Below are 17,977 nucleotides of genomic sequence, written 5' to 3'. Positions count from 1 at the left end.
AGGAAACCCACACAGACACAGGGAGAATGTGCAAACTCCACACAGGCAGTCACCCAAGGCTGGAATCGGACGTGGGTTCTTGGCACTGTCAGGCAACAGTACTAACCACTGAGCCACCATGCCACTCTTGTTTTCACGTTTAATAACTAATAAATGCACTCCTTTTTAAGGCTTTCAAGAAAGCCTGGTCAAATTGGTTCCTTTTAAAACTTAGATTCATTTGGTCTGGGAGAAAGGCATCCATACGGGAGGGATCCATTTTAAGTTGACTTCACTGAAATCAACCAAGGGCTTGGGTGAATGAAGAAGAGGGGCCAGTTCATCCCTGTTCACCTGCACCCTTAACAATTTGGACTTTTAAAAAAAAAGAAAGAACTGCGGATGCTATAAATCAGGAATAAAAACAGAAGTTTCTGGAAAAGCTCAGCAGGTCAGATATCACCTGTGAAGACAATATCAGTTAACATTCCAAGTCCAGAGACCCTTCTAAGGAAGGGTCACCAGACCTGAAATGTTAACTCTGACTTTATCTTCATAGATGCTGCCAGACCCGCTGAGCTTTTCCAGCAACTTCCGTTTTTGTAATAACTTGGGTCATCCAATCTGGACCCGTGATAACTTGGGGAACTTTGCCCAGGGTCTGGTTACAACAACAGATTAGCATAGATTTTGTAAAATAAAATCCTTCCAAGGAGTGAGGAAAATATCCTAACTATTGTGCATGTGTGATAATGACAGCTACTCAGTTTTTATTAAGATATTTCGTGAAATAGTAAGTCAAAAATAAATCTAATGTTGCAATTTTCTGCATCTACATGAAGGTATGAAGAAAATTCTTTTTCCAGCACCGGGCAGATTCAAGCACAAGGAAACTTGTAAAGAACCATTTTCATTTCAGTATCACTGCCAAACTATATCACATCAATTAAAAAAGGTACTACTTAAAATACACTGTAAAAAGTTAAAATTCTTGAAAATTATTTTTATTATAATTAGAAAAAGGAGAACAATCCAAAATACAGAAACTTAGTTCCCAAGGAAAAGGCTATTAGAGACTCAAAGCATCATAAAATACCTTAGTTCATTTTTGTGAATCTGCTCCATTTTTCTTTCCAGTTTTTGGGTTTGCTTGGGAAACAATTTAATTTCACTGACATATCCCGCTGGGTGTAAATCTGGTTCATAATCACCCAACTCAGCTGCCAAGAGAAAAATGTCAATTGAATTGTAATTGTTGAACATTTCTAAAGAGATATGCACTTTATAACAGTTGTTTTATAAGTTTTTCGTAAATGAATTCCAGTGCACTGTTAAACTACTATTTTGCTCATTCCACTGCAAACTCCAGTGACATTCCAGCAACAAACCTCATAGTACATCACATACACATAAGTGCTCTGCTAATTACTGCAATATTTTCATTACGCATTTGAAAACAAATGATCTTCTACACAAGGTTTGCATGATCATCTAGTAAAACAGATGAAATGCTTGCCCACCAACAATATGAAATTATAAACTGAACCAATATTCTTTCTGCTTGAAGATTTCTAAAAATGCAGTAGCAAGGACAGTTTCCATTAAATCTTCTATTAGACAATAGTCATCACTGGTATGATCATAAATGCCACAGCCTTACCATTATTATCAACCCACTGTTGCTTATTTATCCATTAATGTCGAAATGTGATCATCATCATCTGACTTACCACATGTTTTCTTTCAATTTGTTGTCCATTCCAAATGCCCTCTTAAAGGAGTCACTCAAAAATATCCCAATGAAATACATAACTTGTATTTTCATTATTGAGATTAATGAGAGTGAAAATATAGTGACATGTGTAATGCTTACAACACGTTATTGCTCAAAGTCAAAATTAGCCTCTCTTGTGTACAGACCATCTGATTGCAGGTTTTAATCCTTTTTCAATGCATTCTTTGCAGCACACTTTATTTGCAGGAAGTCAATACTCACATCTCCCCTCCATACCCCGACTCTGTACGATACTCCAAGTACTCCAGTCTACGTTAATCGGGCATTCATTGAAAAAGTGGCCAGAGATACATGGCATGTGATTCACAGAACCGCTGCAAATGTTTAGAATCATGGGGCCAAATTTTCACCTGGATATAGAGGCATCCCTTGGTGTTTCATGGGAATCCAATTTTGACCAAACTGCACTTTTGCAGACTGGAAATGCCTAGGGCCAAATTTTAGCTACCTAGGCATGTTGTCCACATCAGAAAATTTCCCAACTCACAAATTTCACCTTAGTATCAACTGAAACCAACTTCTGCTCCAAAGGGGTGGGGGTGAGATATTCTAGAGGCAGGTACAGCCAAGCTGGCTAACCCCAGAAGCGGATGCTGGTAGACACAAGACTGAAGAATGTTGAGGCAGGCTGGTAAGGTGGACATTCTAACTGTCTGGAATTTTGTCCCAGTTTCCATGTCCATTTACTCAATGTGTTTGATGTGCATAACTAATAAGCTGCACCCATCCACAAATATCCTTTTTGAAACACTGACAATTGAGGTTGTAAGAACAGCAAGCGGACAGACCATCAAAATATTAATATCACAGGCTTGGAACACTGGACACTTCCTTAATATTGTCCAGACAAAAATTATGAGATTTACAAAAGTGAGTACAGAAAGGGGAAACTTATTAGAACCAGCACCTTCCAAATCCACAACCACTATTATCTAGATGAACAAGAGCAAGCAGATACCATAGGAACACTACCACCTTCAATTTCCTAACCAAGCCACTCGCCGTCCAGACTGGAAATATATTGCTACCCCCTCATCTTGCTGGGTGAAATTCCTAAATGGCATTTTGAGACTACCTACAGAAAATGGACTGCAGTGGTTCAAGAAGGCACCTCAGCACCAAAGATGATAGATTTAGTTTCTTCCCCAAGGACTGCCAGAAAAAAAACAGTAACAAATCAATGAAAGGAGACAGGCATATACAGTAAGCAATTAGTAAGGTAAAATAGTGTATTGACCCTCATAAGAAGATGATGAGAGTTCAGGAGGAGGGGGTCCTACTCCAGTTTTACAGGACCTTTGTGAGACAACACCTTAAGTACTGCCTACAGGTTTAGTCCCCCTACCTATGGAAAGGACATACTTGCCATAAACCAAGTACAGTGGAGGTTCACAAAGCTGACACGAGGAATGGCAGGACTATCCTCTGTTGCGAAGTTAGGTAGAGTATTTGTGGACTGTGAAGATGCTAGAATTTGATGTTTATAAAATATTGTTGTTTGTAAAACGCAAAGGGGAGAAAACAGTGCATGGTCCCTTTAAAAGATGATTTCTTTTCATGCTTGGAGATTCAAAAAAGATAACCATGTGCTGCAGCTTGTGCATTTGCAGGTGCACGGAGCTCCTGAATTAAAACATTTGTATCAAAAGGCTGTACAGTCAGCATGCCATGCAGCAGTTTTGTTTTGTTATCAATGTAAGTTTTAAATTTAGCCAATTAATTTGAACTAGGTACCCAGATATCAAAAAACAATTAAATTTAAGTCTGATAGTTTTGCCAACACAGGACCAATCCTATTGTAAAGAATATTGATATGTGATCAAGGGGATAAAAGATTGGGCAGTTGGGCAAAGACAGGAGTGAGCTACCACCTGCAAGAGTTAACAACTCTCAGCTCTGAAGAGAGAGAATCACTAGCTCTCAGTCTTCTAAGTTTTAGAAAAAGCACTATTTAAATCTAAGGTACCTACAGCACAACTAGTTAATATTTCTGACAGAAGAATTCGATGGAGAATGTGTTCCTGACACAACTTTCAACAGAAGGACCAGAACAATTCAAAAGTCATGTAACCTGGCTGTACTTTCAAGAGACTAAATTGCATTTTTTAATTTTTGTTTTATATGAATGGGACTTCTTTTCATTAGAATACTCTACCACAGAATGTTGCGGAGGCCAAGTCAAAAAGTAGACATTTTTCTTTAAGATTTTAAGTGGTGTGGGGACAAAGCAGGAATATGGCATTGAAATACAGGATGAGCCATGGTCATGTTGAATTGAGGAGTCGGCTCAAAGGGCTGAATAGCCAATTCTGCTTCTGATCACATGTAGCCGAATGGTTGCATCTTAATTCATACGCTACCACAAAAATGGTTGACCGCTAAATATCTGAAAAGATGATGAGAAAAAAATAGCCAACTTCAGAGAAACAACAGCCCACGGTGCAAGGCAGAACCAAACAATGCACATTCAACAGGATTCTTATGGTAAGGGTTGCAAAAAGGCTGCTTGACCATCATGGTTATCAAGGCTACTAAATTAAAGGAGAACAATGAAATAGGTGTATCTTTCCTTTCAGACCCTTAGATGGATGATCTTAGAGTTACAAGGGTCCTGGAAGAGAGTCAAACTTTCTGGAACATTCAAGGGAAAACATAAAATAGTAAGTGTTTGGAATACATCAGCAGCATAATCTAGGAGCAACCACTGCAGAAGCAGGACCCTGAGCTCAGAGTTCAGAGAAGAAGGACAAACATAGCTGAGTGACTGACGTCTGGCCAGCTATTCCTCACCCATGCAGGTAGTGCCTAAGTCTCAGTAGTGAGTCTGCGCCAGCCTTGTTTGTAACCTGACATAACTCTGTCTCTATCTCAGGCAACCACCTAGAAACCGACATCCATTTCAAGCCCACCAACTCCCACAGCTACCTAGAATACACCTCCTCCCGCCCAACTTCCTGAAAAAATTCCATCCCCTATCCCCAGTTCATTCGCCTCTGCCGCATCTGCTCCCAGGATGAGGCATTCCACTCCAGTACATCTCAAATGTCCTTGTTTTTCAAGAACTTCAACATCTCCCCCGCAGTGGCCGAGAATGCCCTCAACCGTGTCTCTCGTATTTCTTGCACCTCATCCCTCACACCCCGTCCCTGCAATAACCGCCAAAAGAGAATCCCCCTCATTTTCACATACCACCCCACTAACCTCCGGATACAACGCATCATGCTCTGACACTTCCGCCATCTGCAATTCGACCCCACCACCAAAGACATTTTTCCATCTCCACCCTTGTCTGCTGTCTGGAGGGACCACTCTCTCCGTGACTCCTTTGTCTGCTCAACACTCCCGTCCAACCCCAACACACCCGGTACTTTTCCCTGCAACCGCAGGAAGTACTACACCTGCCCCCAATCCTCCTCCCTCACTCCCATCCCAGGCCTCAAGAAGACTTTCCACATCAAGCAGATGTTCCCATGCACATCTGCCAATGTGGTATACTGCATCTGCTGTTCCTGTTGTGGCCTCCTCTACATCAGGGAAACCAAGCAGACACTTGGGGACCACTTTGCAGAACACCTACACTCAGTTCGCAGTAAACAACTGCACCTCGTGAACCATTTCAACTCCCCCTCCCATTCCTCAGACAACATGTCCATCCTGGGCCTCCTGTAGTGCCATAACGATGCCACCCGAAGGTTGCAGGAACAGCAAATCATATTCTGCTTGGGAACCCTGCAGCCCAATGGTATCAATGTGGATTTCACCAGCTTTAAAATCTCCCCCTCCCCCACAGCATCCCAAAACCAGCCCAGCTTGCCCCCACCTCCCTAACCTGTTCTTCCTCTCACCTATCCCCTCCTCACACCTCAAGCCGCACCTCCATTTCTGACCTACTAACCTCATCCCGCCCCCTTGACCTGTCAGTCCTCCCCGGACTGACCTATCCCCTCCGTACCTCCCCACCTGCACTCATCTCTATCGGCTCCATCCCCGCCCGTTTAACTTGTCTATCTCCTCTCCACCCATCTTCTCCTCTATCCATCTTCAATCCGCCTTCCCCTCTCTCCCGATTTATTTCAGGATCCTCTCCCCCTCCCCCTTTTCTGATGAAGAGTCTAGGCCCAAAACGTCAGCTTTTGTGCTCCTAAGATGCAGCTTGGCCTGCTGTGTTCATCCAGCTCCACACTTTGTTATCCCATAATTTTATGCTGTAGTGATAACCTGACCAAGTGATAAATAAAAAAAGTATTAACTGCACATTAACAGAAGAGGCTGTAATCATTCTGTTCACTGGAATTGATCTCCGGAGGAGTGGGAACAACATGTGGAATCTGAGAACAATGCCTAAGTGACTAGGGAGAATGCAAAAGGGACTCCGAGGTGATGGGGTGGCAAAGGGGACACCAAGGTGATAGGGGTGGCAAAGGTTTTGAGGCAGCATGGAAAAGATTAAAATTGTACAGGTGGCATAAGAAGGCATGAAAAATCTGAGGGTCATGGGCTGACATTTGGTGTGCAAGCATTGAGGAAATGAAGGAGTGAGGTTTAGGGAACCTTAAACAACAACTGCAGCTGCAGCACTGTGTTTGAGAACCAAGGCAGGCCTTCGACCTGACCCACACTCTTCATGCACTCTAAGTCAGCTCACAAACGGCACAGCAAACCAGATCCCTGTATAATAAAGACAAACATGGCATGTGACATCACATATGGATTGGAGCAACAATAGCGCACAGGTTCAGATGAAGATTCAACCCAAGACATTATACACCATGTGCCTATCGACTGCCTATTATTATAATACATTGTCACATTTCCTCATTGCAACTTTATGCCTGATATCACTTCTGTTGGGATAACTGGAATAACACCCCTATCACCTTGGCCTTTGCAGGCAGAACAACAAAAAAAGCTACAATCTGCTATTTTCTTTTACTAATTTAAACAACCTCTTACAACTCCAATTACCTCTTTCCACTCTGCCACCCTCCCACTCTAGTCCCATTTCCCTCATATAACTTATCAAGCCAAATGAGCCGTGTTGTGGCCACTCAAGTCAGCAATGCATTCCACACTCAACTATCCATGCGTAGAAATGTTTCTTCCTTGAATCTATTCCTGACTCTCATATCCCACACACACACACTATTCTGAACTCACTCACAAATAAAAGTATTTTCGGCAAAATAGTTGAAATTAAAATTCTAAATGCTGCAATCATAAATTAATTCATTGTGAGCTGACTGATTCCATTCCTGAATCCACAAAATTTAGTTATTTCTTGTACCTGCCCTCATGGCCAACGCCTCAATAAATTGCATGTGAGCAGGAAAAAACTGCCAGCAACTTCATCACTCACTGCAAGTTCCCATGAGAAGGAAGTGAAAATGTTGCTCACACTGTCTAAGTGGCTTGGCAGAAGTCTTAAACCAATGATGTTGCATTGCCGTTTCACACAGAAAAGCTGCTTGATATCTGTGGTAATAAAATGTGAGGCTGGATGAACACAGCAGGCCCAGCAGCATCTCAGGAGCACAAAAGCTGACGTTTCGGGCCTAGACCCTCCATGAGAGAGGGGGATGGGGTGAAGGTTCTGGAATAAATAGGGAGGGGGGAGGCGGACCAAAGATGGAGAGAAAAGAAGATAGGTGGAGTGGAGAGTATAGGTGGGAAGGTAGGGAGGGGATAGGTCAGTCCAGGGAAGATGGGCAGGTCAAGGAGGTGGGATGAGGTTAGTAGGTAGGAGATGGAAGTGCAGCTTGGGGTGGGAGGAAGGGATGGGTGAGAGGGAGAACAGGTTAGGGAGGCAGAGACAGGTTGGACTGGTTTTGGGATGCAGTGGGTGGAGGGGAAGAGCTGGGCTGGTTGTGTGGTGCAGTGGGGGGAGGGGACGAACTGGGCTGGTTTTGAGATGCGGTGGCGGAAGGGGAGATTTTGAAGCTGGTGAAGTCCACATTGATACCATTGGGCTGCAGGGTTCCCAAGCTGAATATGAGTTGCTGTTCCTGCAACCTTCCGGTGGCATCATTGTGGCACTGCAGGAGGCCCATGATGGACATGTCATCTAAAGAATGGGAGGGGGAGTGGAAATGGTTTGCGATTGGGAGGTGCAGTTGTTTATTGCGAACCGAGCGGAGGTGTTCTGCAAAGCGGTCCCCAAGCCTCCGCTTGGTTTCCCCAATGTAGAGGATGCCACACTGGGTACAGTGGGTGCAGTATACGACATTGGCAGATGTGCAGGTGAACCTCTGCTTAATGTGGAAAGTCATCTTGGGGCCTGGGATAGGGGTGAGGGAGGAGGTGTGGGGGCAAGTGTAGCATTTCCTGCGGTTGCAGGGGAAGGTGCCGGGTGTGGTGGAGTTGGAGGGCAGTGTGGAGCGAACAAGGGAGTCACGGAGAGAGTGGTCCCTCCAGACAGCAGACAAGGGTGGGGATGGAAAAATGTCTTGGGTGGTGGGGTCGGATTGTAGTTGTCGGAAGTGTCGGAGGATGATGCGTTGTATCCGGAGGTTGGTGGCGTGGTGTGTGAGAATGAGGGGGATCCTCTTTGGGCGGTTGTGGCGGGGGCGGGGTGTGAGGGATGTGTTGCAGGAAAAGCAGGAGACGCGGTCAAGGACGTTCTCGACCACTGTGGGGGGAAAGTTGCGGACCTTGAAGAACTTGGACATCTGGGATGTGCGGGACTCCCTTGTTCGCTCCACACTGCCCTCAGTTCCCATTATCACTGATATCTGTGGTGTTATGTACGCGTTGTTTCTGTGGGAAAGAACAGGGCACTATTGACCGATATATTTAGTTTCCAACGGACAAGTCTGACTAGCAATCCTAAATCGTTTCTCAGCATAACTCCTCTGCCCTCTAGGTATTTTTGATGTCGAGGTGCCGATGTTGGACTGGGGTGGACAAAGTCAGAAGTCACAACACCGGGTTATATCCAACTGGTTTATTTGAAATGACAAGCATGTGGAGCACTGCTCCTTTGTCAAGTGAAGTGCTGACAAAAGAACAGTGCTCTGAAAGCCTGTGATTTCAAGTAAGCCTGTTGGACTACAACCTGGTTGCATCAAAGATAATGGGAAGTGCAGATGCTGGAGAATCCAAGATAACAAATTGTGGAGCTGGATGAACACAGCAGGCCAAGCAGCATCTCAGGAGCACAAAAGCTGACGTTTCGGGCTAGACCCTTCATCAGAGATTGGGATGGGGAGAGGGCTCTGGAATAAATAGGGAGAGAGAGGGAGGCGGACCGAAGATGGAGAGAAAAGAAGATAGGTGAAGAGGAGAGTATAGGTGGGGAGGTAGGGAAGGGATAGGTCAGTCCAGGGAAGACGGACAGGTCAAGGAGGTGGGATGGGGTTAGTAGGTAAGAAATGGAGGTGCGGCTTGAGGTGGGAGGAAGGGATGGGTGAGAGGAAGAACAGGTTAGGGAGGCGGAGAAGGGCTGGGCCTCCGCTTGGTTTCCCCAATGTAGAGGAAGCCACGCCGGGTACAATGGATACAATATACCACATTGGCAGATGCGCAGGTGAACATCCGCTTAATAATGGAAAGTCATCTTCGCTCCACACTACCCTCCAACCCCACCACACCCGGCACCTTCCCCTGCAACCGCAGGAAGTGCAGGCACTTGCCCCCACACCTCCTCCCTCACCCCCATCCCAGGCCCCAAGATGACTTTCCAGACCGCTTTGCAGAACACCTCCACTCGGTTCGCAATAAACAACTGCACCTCCCAGTTGCGAACCATTTTAACTCCCCCTCCCATTCTTTAGACGACATGGGCATCTTGCAGGGCCACAATGATGCCACCCGAAGGTTGCAGGAACAGAAACTCATACTCCGCTTGGGAACCCTGCAGCCCAATCGTATCAATGTAGACTTCACAAGCTTCAAAATCTCCCCTTCTCCCACCGCATCCCAAAACAAGCCCAGTTCATCCCCTCCCACCACTGCATCACGCAACCAGCCCAGGTCATCCCCTCCCACCACTGCATCCCAAAACCGGCCCAGCCTGTCTCCACCTCCCTAACCTGTTCTTCCTCTCACCCATCCCTTCCTCCCAGCTCAAGCTGCACCTCCATTTCCTACCTACTAACCTCATCCCACCTCCTTGACCTGTCCGTCTTCCCTGGACTGACCTATCCCCTCCCTACCTATACTCTCCTCTCCACCTATCTTCTTTTCTCTCCATCTTCGGTCCGCCTACCCCTCTCTCCCTATTTATTCCAGAGCCCTCTCCCCATCCCCCTCTCTGATGAGGGTTCTAGGCCTGAAACGTCAGCTTTTGTGCTCCTGAGATGCTGCTTGGCCTGCTGTGTTCATCCAGCTTCACACTTTGTTATCTTGGACTACAACCTGGTGTTGTCTGACTTCTGACTCTAGGTATTTAGGAATAGGCACTTAATGTTGGCCTGGCTAGCAAGGTCTATATCCCATTAAGGAAAAGAAACAAATCTCAAGATCAGGTAGCAAATGTTGGATAAATACTGAATCACTTTAGTGCTGGGCACACACTGGGCCTATTTAAACATCAACAAATTAGGTGGCAGCCAGTCTTCTATTCATTCCTTAAGGCAATGCCTTGATGAATCCGTCAATCCACAATTTTCAGTTTTTAAACAAGCTTAGCTGTTAATTTTCCGTCAACAGAAACCAGTACATTCTCCATTGCAATGCCTCTACAGATTTAATTATAGCTTTCAAAATGGAATTGGATAATTATTAGAAGCAAGGTAGGTAAGTGGTAGTTGTTGCAGGGTGGCGAGTCGGGTAGGGGGAGATGAATTCAGGACTTTGGAGAAAGAGCAGGGCATTGGGACCAGCTAAATTGTCCTTGCAGAAATTTAGTAAGAATTCAATGTACCAAAGTGGTTTCATTCTGTCTTGTAACTATTAGATCATTTTAATGTACTGTAGTACAATATTTATACAATGGAAGTCTTTACATTGTCATTGCTCTTAGTTTTGGAGATTATTTGCTTATTTGCACTTACTTCCTTGCAGGAATACTACCAAACAACAGCCAACATAAATTCATACACTTCCTTTCATTTTCAACAACTACAATATTCAACAAATAAATAGTAGGTGTATAAAATGCAAACTATGGTTACAATTTTAAAAAAAAGGATCAATAGCACTTTAGAGTATTTGATCAATCTGATCAAAAGGGTTTAAAAAAACCACTTCTGAGATTGTTACCTACATTAATTCTAATATTACATGTAACTGGATCATATTGTTTGCTGACTTACCTTGTAAAGTATATGCACCCAGAGAAGCTGCATCTGACAAAGAGCAAAGAAGTCTTCCATGAAATATGTCCCTTTTAATTTGAAGATACAATAAATACCTGTGAAGCAATACATTTAAAAAAATAACTATTTCACAAAAATGATTATTTTAAAACCCTGCACAACAGACCTGATTTTAACCTACCTCCCCTCCCTGGCACAAAAGCTACACAGGTATGAGAGTCAAACTCAACCTTAGGGAGTAACTTAGCAAACTAAAGGCTTCCTATAAATATTCTATTGCCTGAATTAACTGAGAAAACTCCTGCTTTATAGTCCTGGTTAGCCTTTAGATGTATGGTGGCCTGCTGCATGCTAGGCAGTAGGGTGTTTTAAAGGATCAGCAATGCAAACACCACAGAAACATGTACCACAGGATCAAGATAAAGAAAAGGTTGCTGAAGAGGGTAATGGGAAAGACCAAGTCTGGACAGTACAGTCACAGCAGTACAGCGACAAATTACCTAGGACAGATTCTCCTAATCAAACTCTACCCCCATCCTTACTCACCGATACCAATGTTGTCTTACTCATTCCATCACTATCTGCTCTTCAGCATCACTCATCTGTTGGGCCCATCCCTCTTCATATGTGGATTAATATTCACCACACCACATGATACTTTACCATAGGTTCCTCTGTCTTCAAGTTGAGAAACGTCTATTTTTCTCATTTTTCTCCTCTGTTGATAAGGTAGTGGTTACAGTAAGTGTTTTAAGTTCACTACGGAAAATGTGTTTTTCTGACCAGCTTCAAACCCACCTTCATTCACTTAAGATTTCATTATTTCAGATCATACTAAATCTGCACTGAGAACATTTTGCCTTCTTTACTCAAGCCATTCTCTAGTTTATCCAAGTAATGTGTCACAGCTTGCACACATTCATTGTCTTTCTACTGATGCTTCAAAAATTGAGCTGTCACTTCCATATTTTTCACAATTTCCTCCAAACATTTGTTTACTCTCACTGTCCAATTCTTATATCAAGCTGGTTAATCTTTTTCATTCACATTAACAACTGCTCCAATCAGTTTAGTGGCCTTTCTTACTAAATCATGTATATAATTGGAAAGTAAGTTAAACCAGTTGCCTTTAACCTCAAATAAACAGGACAAACTGCCTATCATGAAGTCTGCGTTCTTCTCAATCACCTTCCAACTGTACCCTTTAAATTCCTTTTCACTGACCCTGAACTGTGCTGACCAACCTATTAAAAATATTGCAATAAGCACCTCGTCTACTACTGGGCAAAATTGAACGGTGACATACATTGACGCTTGGAAATGCCTGTTCCATCAATGTCACCAGTCATAGATTGGTGGATTGCTCAGTCAAAAAAAGTGATATAAAGAGAATTTCATCACAGGTACCATAATAAACAAACATCTAGTGAGAAGTTGCAATTATATTTAAAAAGGTGCACAGAACTAGGTATACAGTTAAGTAAATTTATATACATTGAGAGAGTTGGGAATACGTCTTTTTTTTAACCCAGATTTATCTCTAATTTCAATTTTAGATGTATTGCATCCATGCATACGGTGCACTCTGAGTTAATTGGACAAGAACACTTTCCATTTACTTGAGTTATAGAATCAATGGTAAAGTCAGCTATAAAGGGACAGACCCCACTCTACTCCAGTCTAATTACCTAACGTTTCTTCATTTCTTCATTTGCAGAACGTTGACTAACAGAATGCGGCATGAATGCTGCAGCATGAAGAAATGAGGGGAAACCATTACAAAACAAAGCAAAGATATATAAAATCAGTACAATAAAGACAAGAAAATGAAGAGAACCTCTGCTAACATGTTCTTTTTATAGTTTGCTCTGTCTTTGATGTTTGTCCCTCAATCTCTGGGTGCCTTCGCATCCTCTTTCACCTCAATGCTCTGGTTCACTATATCTTATTCGTTCCACATCTATTCACCTTTCTTCATGCCTGTTTCTTTCTGGCCTGCCGAGCATCCTACTTTACCATCACCTATTTTCTATAAACACCTATGATGCTTACTGGAGTCAAAGTACCACAACAACATTATTATATGACCTCAGCGAAGGAAGCAGTAAGATCTGTCAAGTATATCTGGTGATTTTCTCTTGTGAAAATACACATTTAAACAAAAATGATCTTCATTTAGCAGCAGAATCTGCTGCACAAAAGAATGCCTGCACTTCACAAATAGCCAACAGGCTTCAGCCTCAGCATTTACCCAGCACAGAGGATATACATTGTTTCAATACACTCTGCTGCTAACAAATGGGAATTATTTCTTAAATCGACTGTTTTATTGGTTAAGAAATGAAAGTGAGAAATGGAAGGAGGCAGTTCATTTTAAATACATGATACTATAATCTGAAAATGTTGCATCTCAGTGCAATCAAAGCAAAATCAGAAGAGTCAGAGTCACTCACAGCAATAATTCACATTTCAAATATGACAGTGGTGTTTCATGTTAAGAGATGTGCGGCGATGCATTTTGGGGGAGAAATATGAATGACAAAAACTAAACTGCCCAATCTAAAAGAGCAGAGAGAGACTAAAGGGAATCACAAATGTAAATCAAAGTGGCAGAACAAATTGATAAGGATGATTAAGAAAAGCATACGGAATGCTGACTTTATAAATAAAGATGCTAAGTACAAAACCAAAGAAATTATGCTAGTTCTTTAGCAAAGTTACAAGATTTCTTTTACACACGTAGTTGTGATTTGGAATGCAATCCCTGTAGGTGTTATGCAAAAAAAATTAAAATAAATTACAGGAAGTTGCATATACATGTATAAAGAAAAAATCTGTTCAATTATGAGGAAAGAGCAGGAAAGTCATCCTAACTTGATAAACATCTCAAAGATCCATTTCTGCCAATCATGGATCAATAGCTTTCGGAACTATAACATTCTCAGCACTCAAGACAAGAGTTCTATCTAGATGCAAATTTAAACCGTATACATTAATTTTTCTTTGGATTTAGGGAGAAAGTTTTGGAACAAACTAAACTGGGCAGACAGTGATTTCTAAAGAAAGGCTATGGATGGAATCTTACCCTTTTTTTGGCTAAGTGCAGGTCACGTCATGTTTGGTAGAATGATTCTTGTTACAAGACTGAGCAGGGTTCCTCACAGTACTTTACCAAACTCGCTAATTTAATTGCAGTTTGCATCTCACAACAAGAATCACACACCATTTCCACCCTATCTTTACACTTTCCAATCCCAGCAGAGATCCTGGGATTGATCAGTATCCCTGGTGCTGTCACCATATTAAATGGTCCTTGTGCACTTGGACAAAGCATGATTAGTTCACAGCTGCCCTGAATGGTGCCTGATATTTGTCCCAGACATGGCAACAGGAGAATATTGGAGATGGATGAGGTGGTGCACTGCGGGACTCTCTTTTCCCACAGAAGTAGCACTGTAGGCCATACACCAGATCATGCCAGCCTTGTCTGAGGTTCCCACCCATGCAGAAGCAGTCTCAGTGATCTGAAGAAATGCCCAGCAATGTACAAGAAGATCAATGCCCTTCTTAACTCCACCATCTTTGCCACCATTTCTCTCTGACACTTGGCACTCTCTCTATCTCTGCTCCTACACCCACCTCTCGGCTGCAGCTCATTTTCAACCACTTACACTGATGCATGGAATATCTTGCCCCCACACCCTCAGCCACCCCAAACTGTGACACCACTGGTCCTTAATACCCTGTGCACATCTCCTCACATACTTAGGAAACCTCCCCACCTGCACCAACCGTAATAGCTGTGTCACCCACTTTCATCTTCTGTAATATCTGCCACAAAACAGCCCACAATAGGGCAGAAAGAGTCAAGACAGGTAGTGTGCTATCCATAATTTCACTCCTCACCCCTTATGGGTAAAGGATGCTGACTCTGACTGACCTAAGCAGGGGTTGGACTGGTATCAGAAGCTGTCAATAACTTAGTGTGCCAGGGTCCACTGAGTAAAGGCCATCTCCCTTGACTGGACTGAGATCTGCTGACAATGGTGGCAAGCTTCCTGTCTTGTGTCTATGCTAAATGGCCAGTAATATATACCAGCTATCTCTGGCTGAGGGGGAAAATCACATAACATAATGCAAAGTTTTCTGTAAGCTTACAGTGAGTGAGCACTAATAGCAAGCAAAGAGTCTGAAGATGCAGTGTGGTGCAGTCCATGAGCTGGGTGCATGTCCCTGAGCACACACTATCCTTGCTGCAGCATTACAACAATAATAGCTGGTGCAGTACAGATGCACACAAGCAGACTGTAATTAAATCAGAGATATGCGATGAGGGTGCATGATGGTTGCCAATGTCCATGGACATGGGTTGTATGTGGCTGATGTCCATGCAGCATGCCCAAGATGTCTGGTGTTCTACAGGGAGATCCTTCAGAGCAAGCTGTAAGTTGAACCCGCCAAAAAACTGCTCTGGTTTCCAAATCAAGTTTTCCCGATGGCTAATTTATATGGTGAGTTTGGTGAGGTCATAAGTCATGGCAGTTTGGGTGGCTAACAAGCCATTCAACAACAAACAAAGTATGTCAATTGGGAACCCACTGTTCCCCAGTAAGAATCTTGAACACCAATAGAGGAGCTTTTCCTTCACTTCGATGTCTCTACTGGCTTTGAAAGTCTTCTTTGTTGACCTTATTGAGGCACCCTTGCAGTCCTTAATCAACCTCAACAGTACCCACATCTCCTGGTGGGGCTACAGACCCTTTTGATAGGCCTGGCAGCATCAGGAGGCCTCCTATAATCCTTAATTGAACAGCAAATCCAATCACCCAGTTAGAAGATGGTTATCTCCCTCACCATGAACACTGAATAATAGCAGTGGATGCTAACTACAAGGTGCATTGCAGAAATTCACCTAAAATCCTCAGACAGCATCTTTCAAACCCGCCTCTGCTCTCAGGATGAGGCATTCCACTCCCGTACATCTCAGATGTCCTCGTTTTTCAAGGACCGCAACTTCCGCCCCTGCAGTGGTCGAGAAAGCCCTCGACCATGTCTCCCACAGTTCCTGCAACTCATCCCTCACACCCCATCCCCACAATAACCACCAAAAGAGAATCCCCTCGTCCTCACATACCACCCCACCAACCTCCGGATCCAACACATCATCCTCCGACACTTCCGCCATCTACAATCCGACCCCACCAAAGACATTTTTCCATCCCCACCCTTGTCTGCTTTCTGGAGAGACCGCTCTCTCCGGGACTCCCTTGTCTGCTCCACATACCCCTTCAACCCCACCACACGCGGCACCTTCCCCTGCAACCACAGGAAGTGCTACACCTGACCCCATACCTCCTCCCTCACCCACATCCCAGGACCCAAGAAGACTTTCCACATCAAGCAGATGTGGTATACTGCATCCACTGTACCCGTTGTGGTCTCCTCTACATCGGGAAAACCAAGCAGAGGCTTAGGGACGGCTTTGCAGAACACCTACGCTCAGTTTGCAATTAACAACTGCACCTCTCAGTCGTGAACCATTTCAACTTGCCCCCCCTCCCCACCATTCCTCAGATGACATGTCCATCCGAGGCTTCTTGCAATGCCACAACAATGCCACCCGAAGGTTGCAGGAACAGCAACTCATATTGCCCTTGGGAACCCTGCAGCCCAATGGTATCAATGTGGATTTCACAAGCTTTAAGATCTCCCCTCTCCCCACTGTATGCCAAAACCAGCCCAGCTCATCCCTGCCTCCCTAACCTGTTCCTCCTCTCACCCATCCCCTCCTCCCACCTCAAGCTGCACCCCCACTTCCTACCTACTAACCTCATCCTGCCCCCTTGACCAGTCCATCCTCCCAGGGCTGACCTATCCCCTACCTCCCCACCTACACTCACCTCTACTGACTCCATCCCCTTTTCGGTCCCCTTAACTTATCTGTCTCCTCTCCACCTATCTTCTCCTCTAATCATCTTCAATCTGCCTCCCCCTCTCTCCCTATTTATTTCAGAACCGTCTCCTCATCCCCCTTTTCTGAAGAAAGGTCTAGGCACGAAATGTCAGCTTTTGTGCTCCTAAGATGCTGCTTGGCCTGCTGTGTTCATCCAGTTCTACACCTTGTTATCACCTTTCAAACCCATTACTGCTATAACCTACAAGACAAAGGGCAGCAGATACATAGAAACACCAACACCCTTAAGATCTGCTCCAAGCCATTCATCAACCTGACTTGGAAAAATGTTGCCATTCCTTCAGTGTCATTGGGTCCAAATTATGGAATTCTCCCCAAAGGACATTGTGTGTCCGGCATACAGCACATGAACAGCCACGGTTTGAGAAACCAGCTCACCACCAACTTTTCAAGAGCAACTAGGGATGGACAATAAATACTGGTTTAACCAGTGATGCCCACATTCCTTCAGCGAATAGAAGGAAAACAAGTAGGCAGTTTGGACGGAAGTGGCTCACCTGGTCCTATACAGTTATGTGGTCTCATAAAAATTAGTCTCTATTGACAATGAGGGTGAGGGCAATTGAATTAGACAGGGGATGGGATGAGCTTATGAATTTCAATGTGTGCAAATGGCTACCTCTGTGGCCAGCTTGGTATGTTGTACATCTCCCATAAAGATGCAACAATTTTGGTACCGTATTCCTGCACATATTGAGTTGCGTTCATTTGAGTTATTCCTTTAGCAATTCACTCACCAGCTCAGCGAGCAATTCAACAAGTTCGCTCATCAGTCCTAACAGATACCATTTCCAACAGACAGGCACTGACCTCGCAGGAAGAGGACAGGATCTCAGAGAATACGTCATTACATCTTTCTACATGCTTGGCACCAGCTCAGAGTCCAGCACTTCAGTTAGTATGCATGCATCAGCCAAACTTCTAATATCAACTATGAACAACAGCCAAGGTGTCAGAAGCTGTTGCAATCATGGC

At 44.0% G+C, this 17,977-nt stretch overlaps 1 protein-coding gene across 5 annotated transcripts in view; it reads right to left on the bottom strand.

The window, feature by feature from the left end:
- Positions 1–17,977, bottom strand: part of frmd3 (FERM domain containing 3) — a 208,152-nt gene that overhangs the window by 99,180 nt on the left and 90,995 nt on the right. For all 5 annotated transcript variants that reach the window (XM_048527462.2, XM_048527463.2, XM_048527464.2 and 2 more), the window contains 2 exons: positions 11,026–11,123; positions 1,076–1,199 (listed from right to left, as the gene is read on the bottom strand). In XM_048527462.2, coding sequence (XP_048383419.2) covers positions 1,076–1,199; positions 11,026–11,123 — 222 coding nt within the window. The remainder of the gene's footprint in view (positions 1–1,075; positions 1,200–11,025; positions 11,124–17,977) is intronic.

The sequence above is a fragment of the Stegostoma tigrinum genome, chromosome 3, assembly GCF_030684315.1.
Source record: "Stegostoma tigrinum isolate sSteTig4 chromosome 3, sSteTig4.hap1, whole genome shotgun sequence".
Classification (NCBI taxonomy): Eukaryota; Metazoa; Chordata; class Chondrichthyes; order Orectolobiformes; family Stegostomatidae; genus Stegostoma; species Stegostoma tigrinum.
Note: the sequence above shows the minus strand (reverse complement) of the source record. Positions and strands in the feature narration are given on the sequence as shown.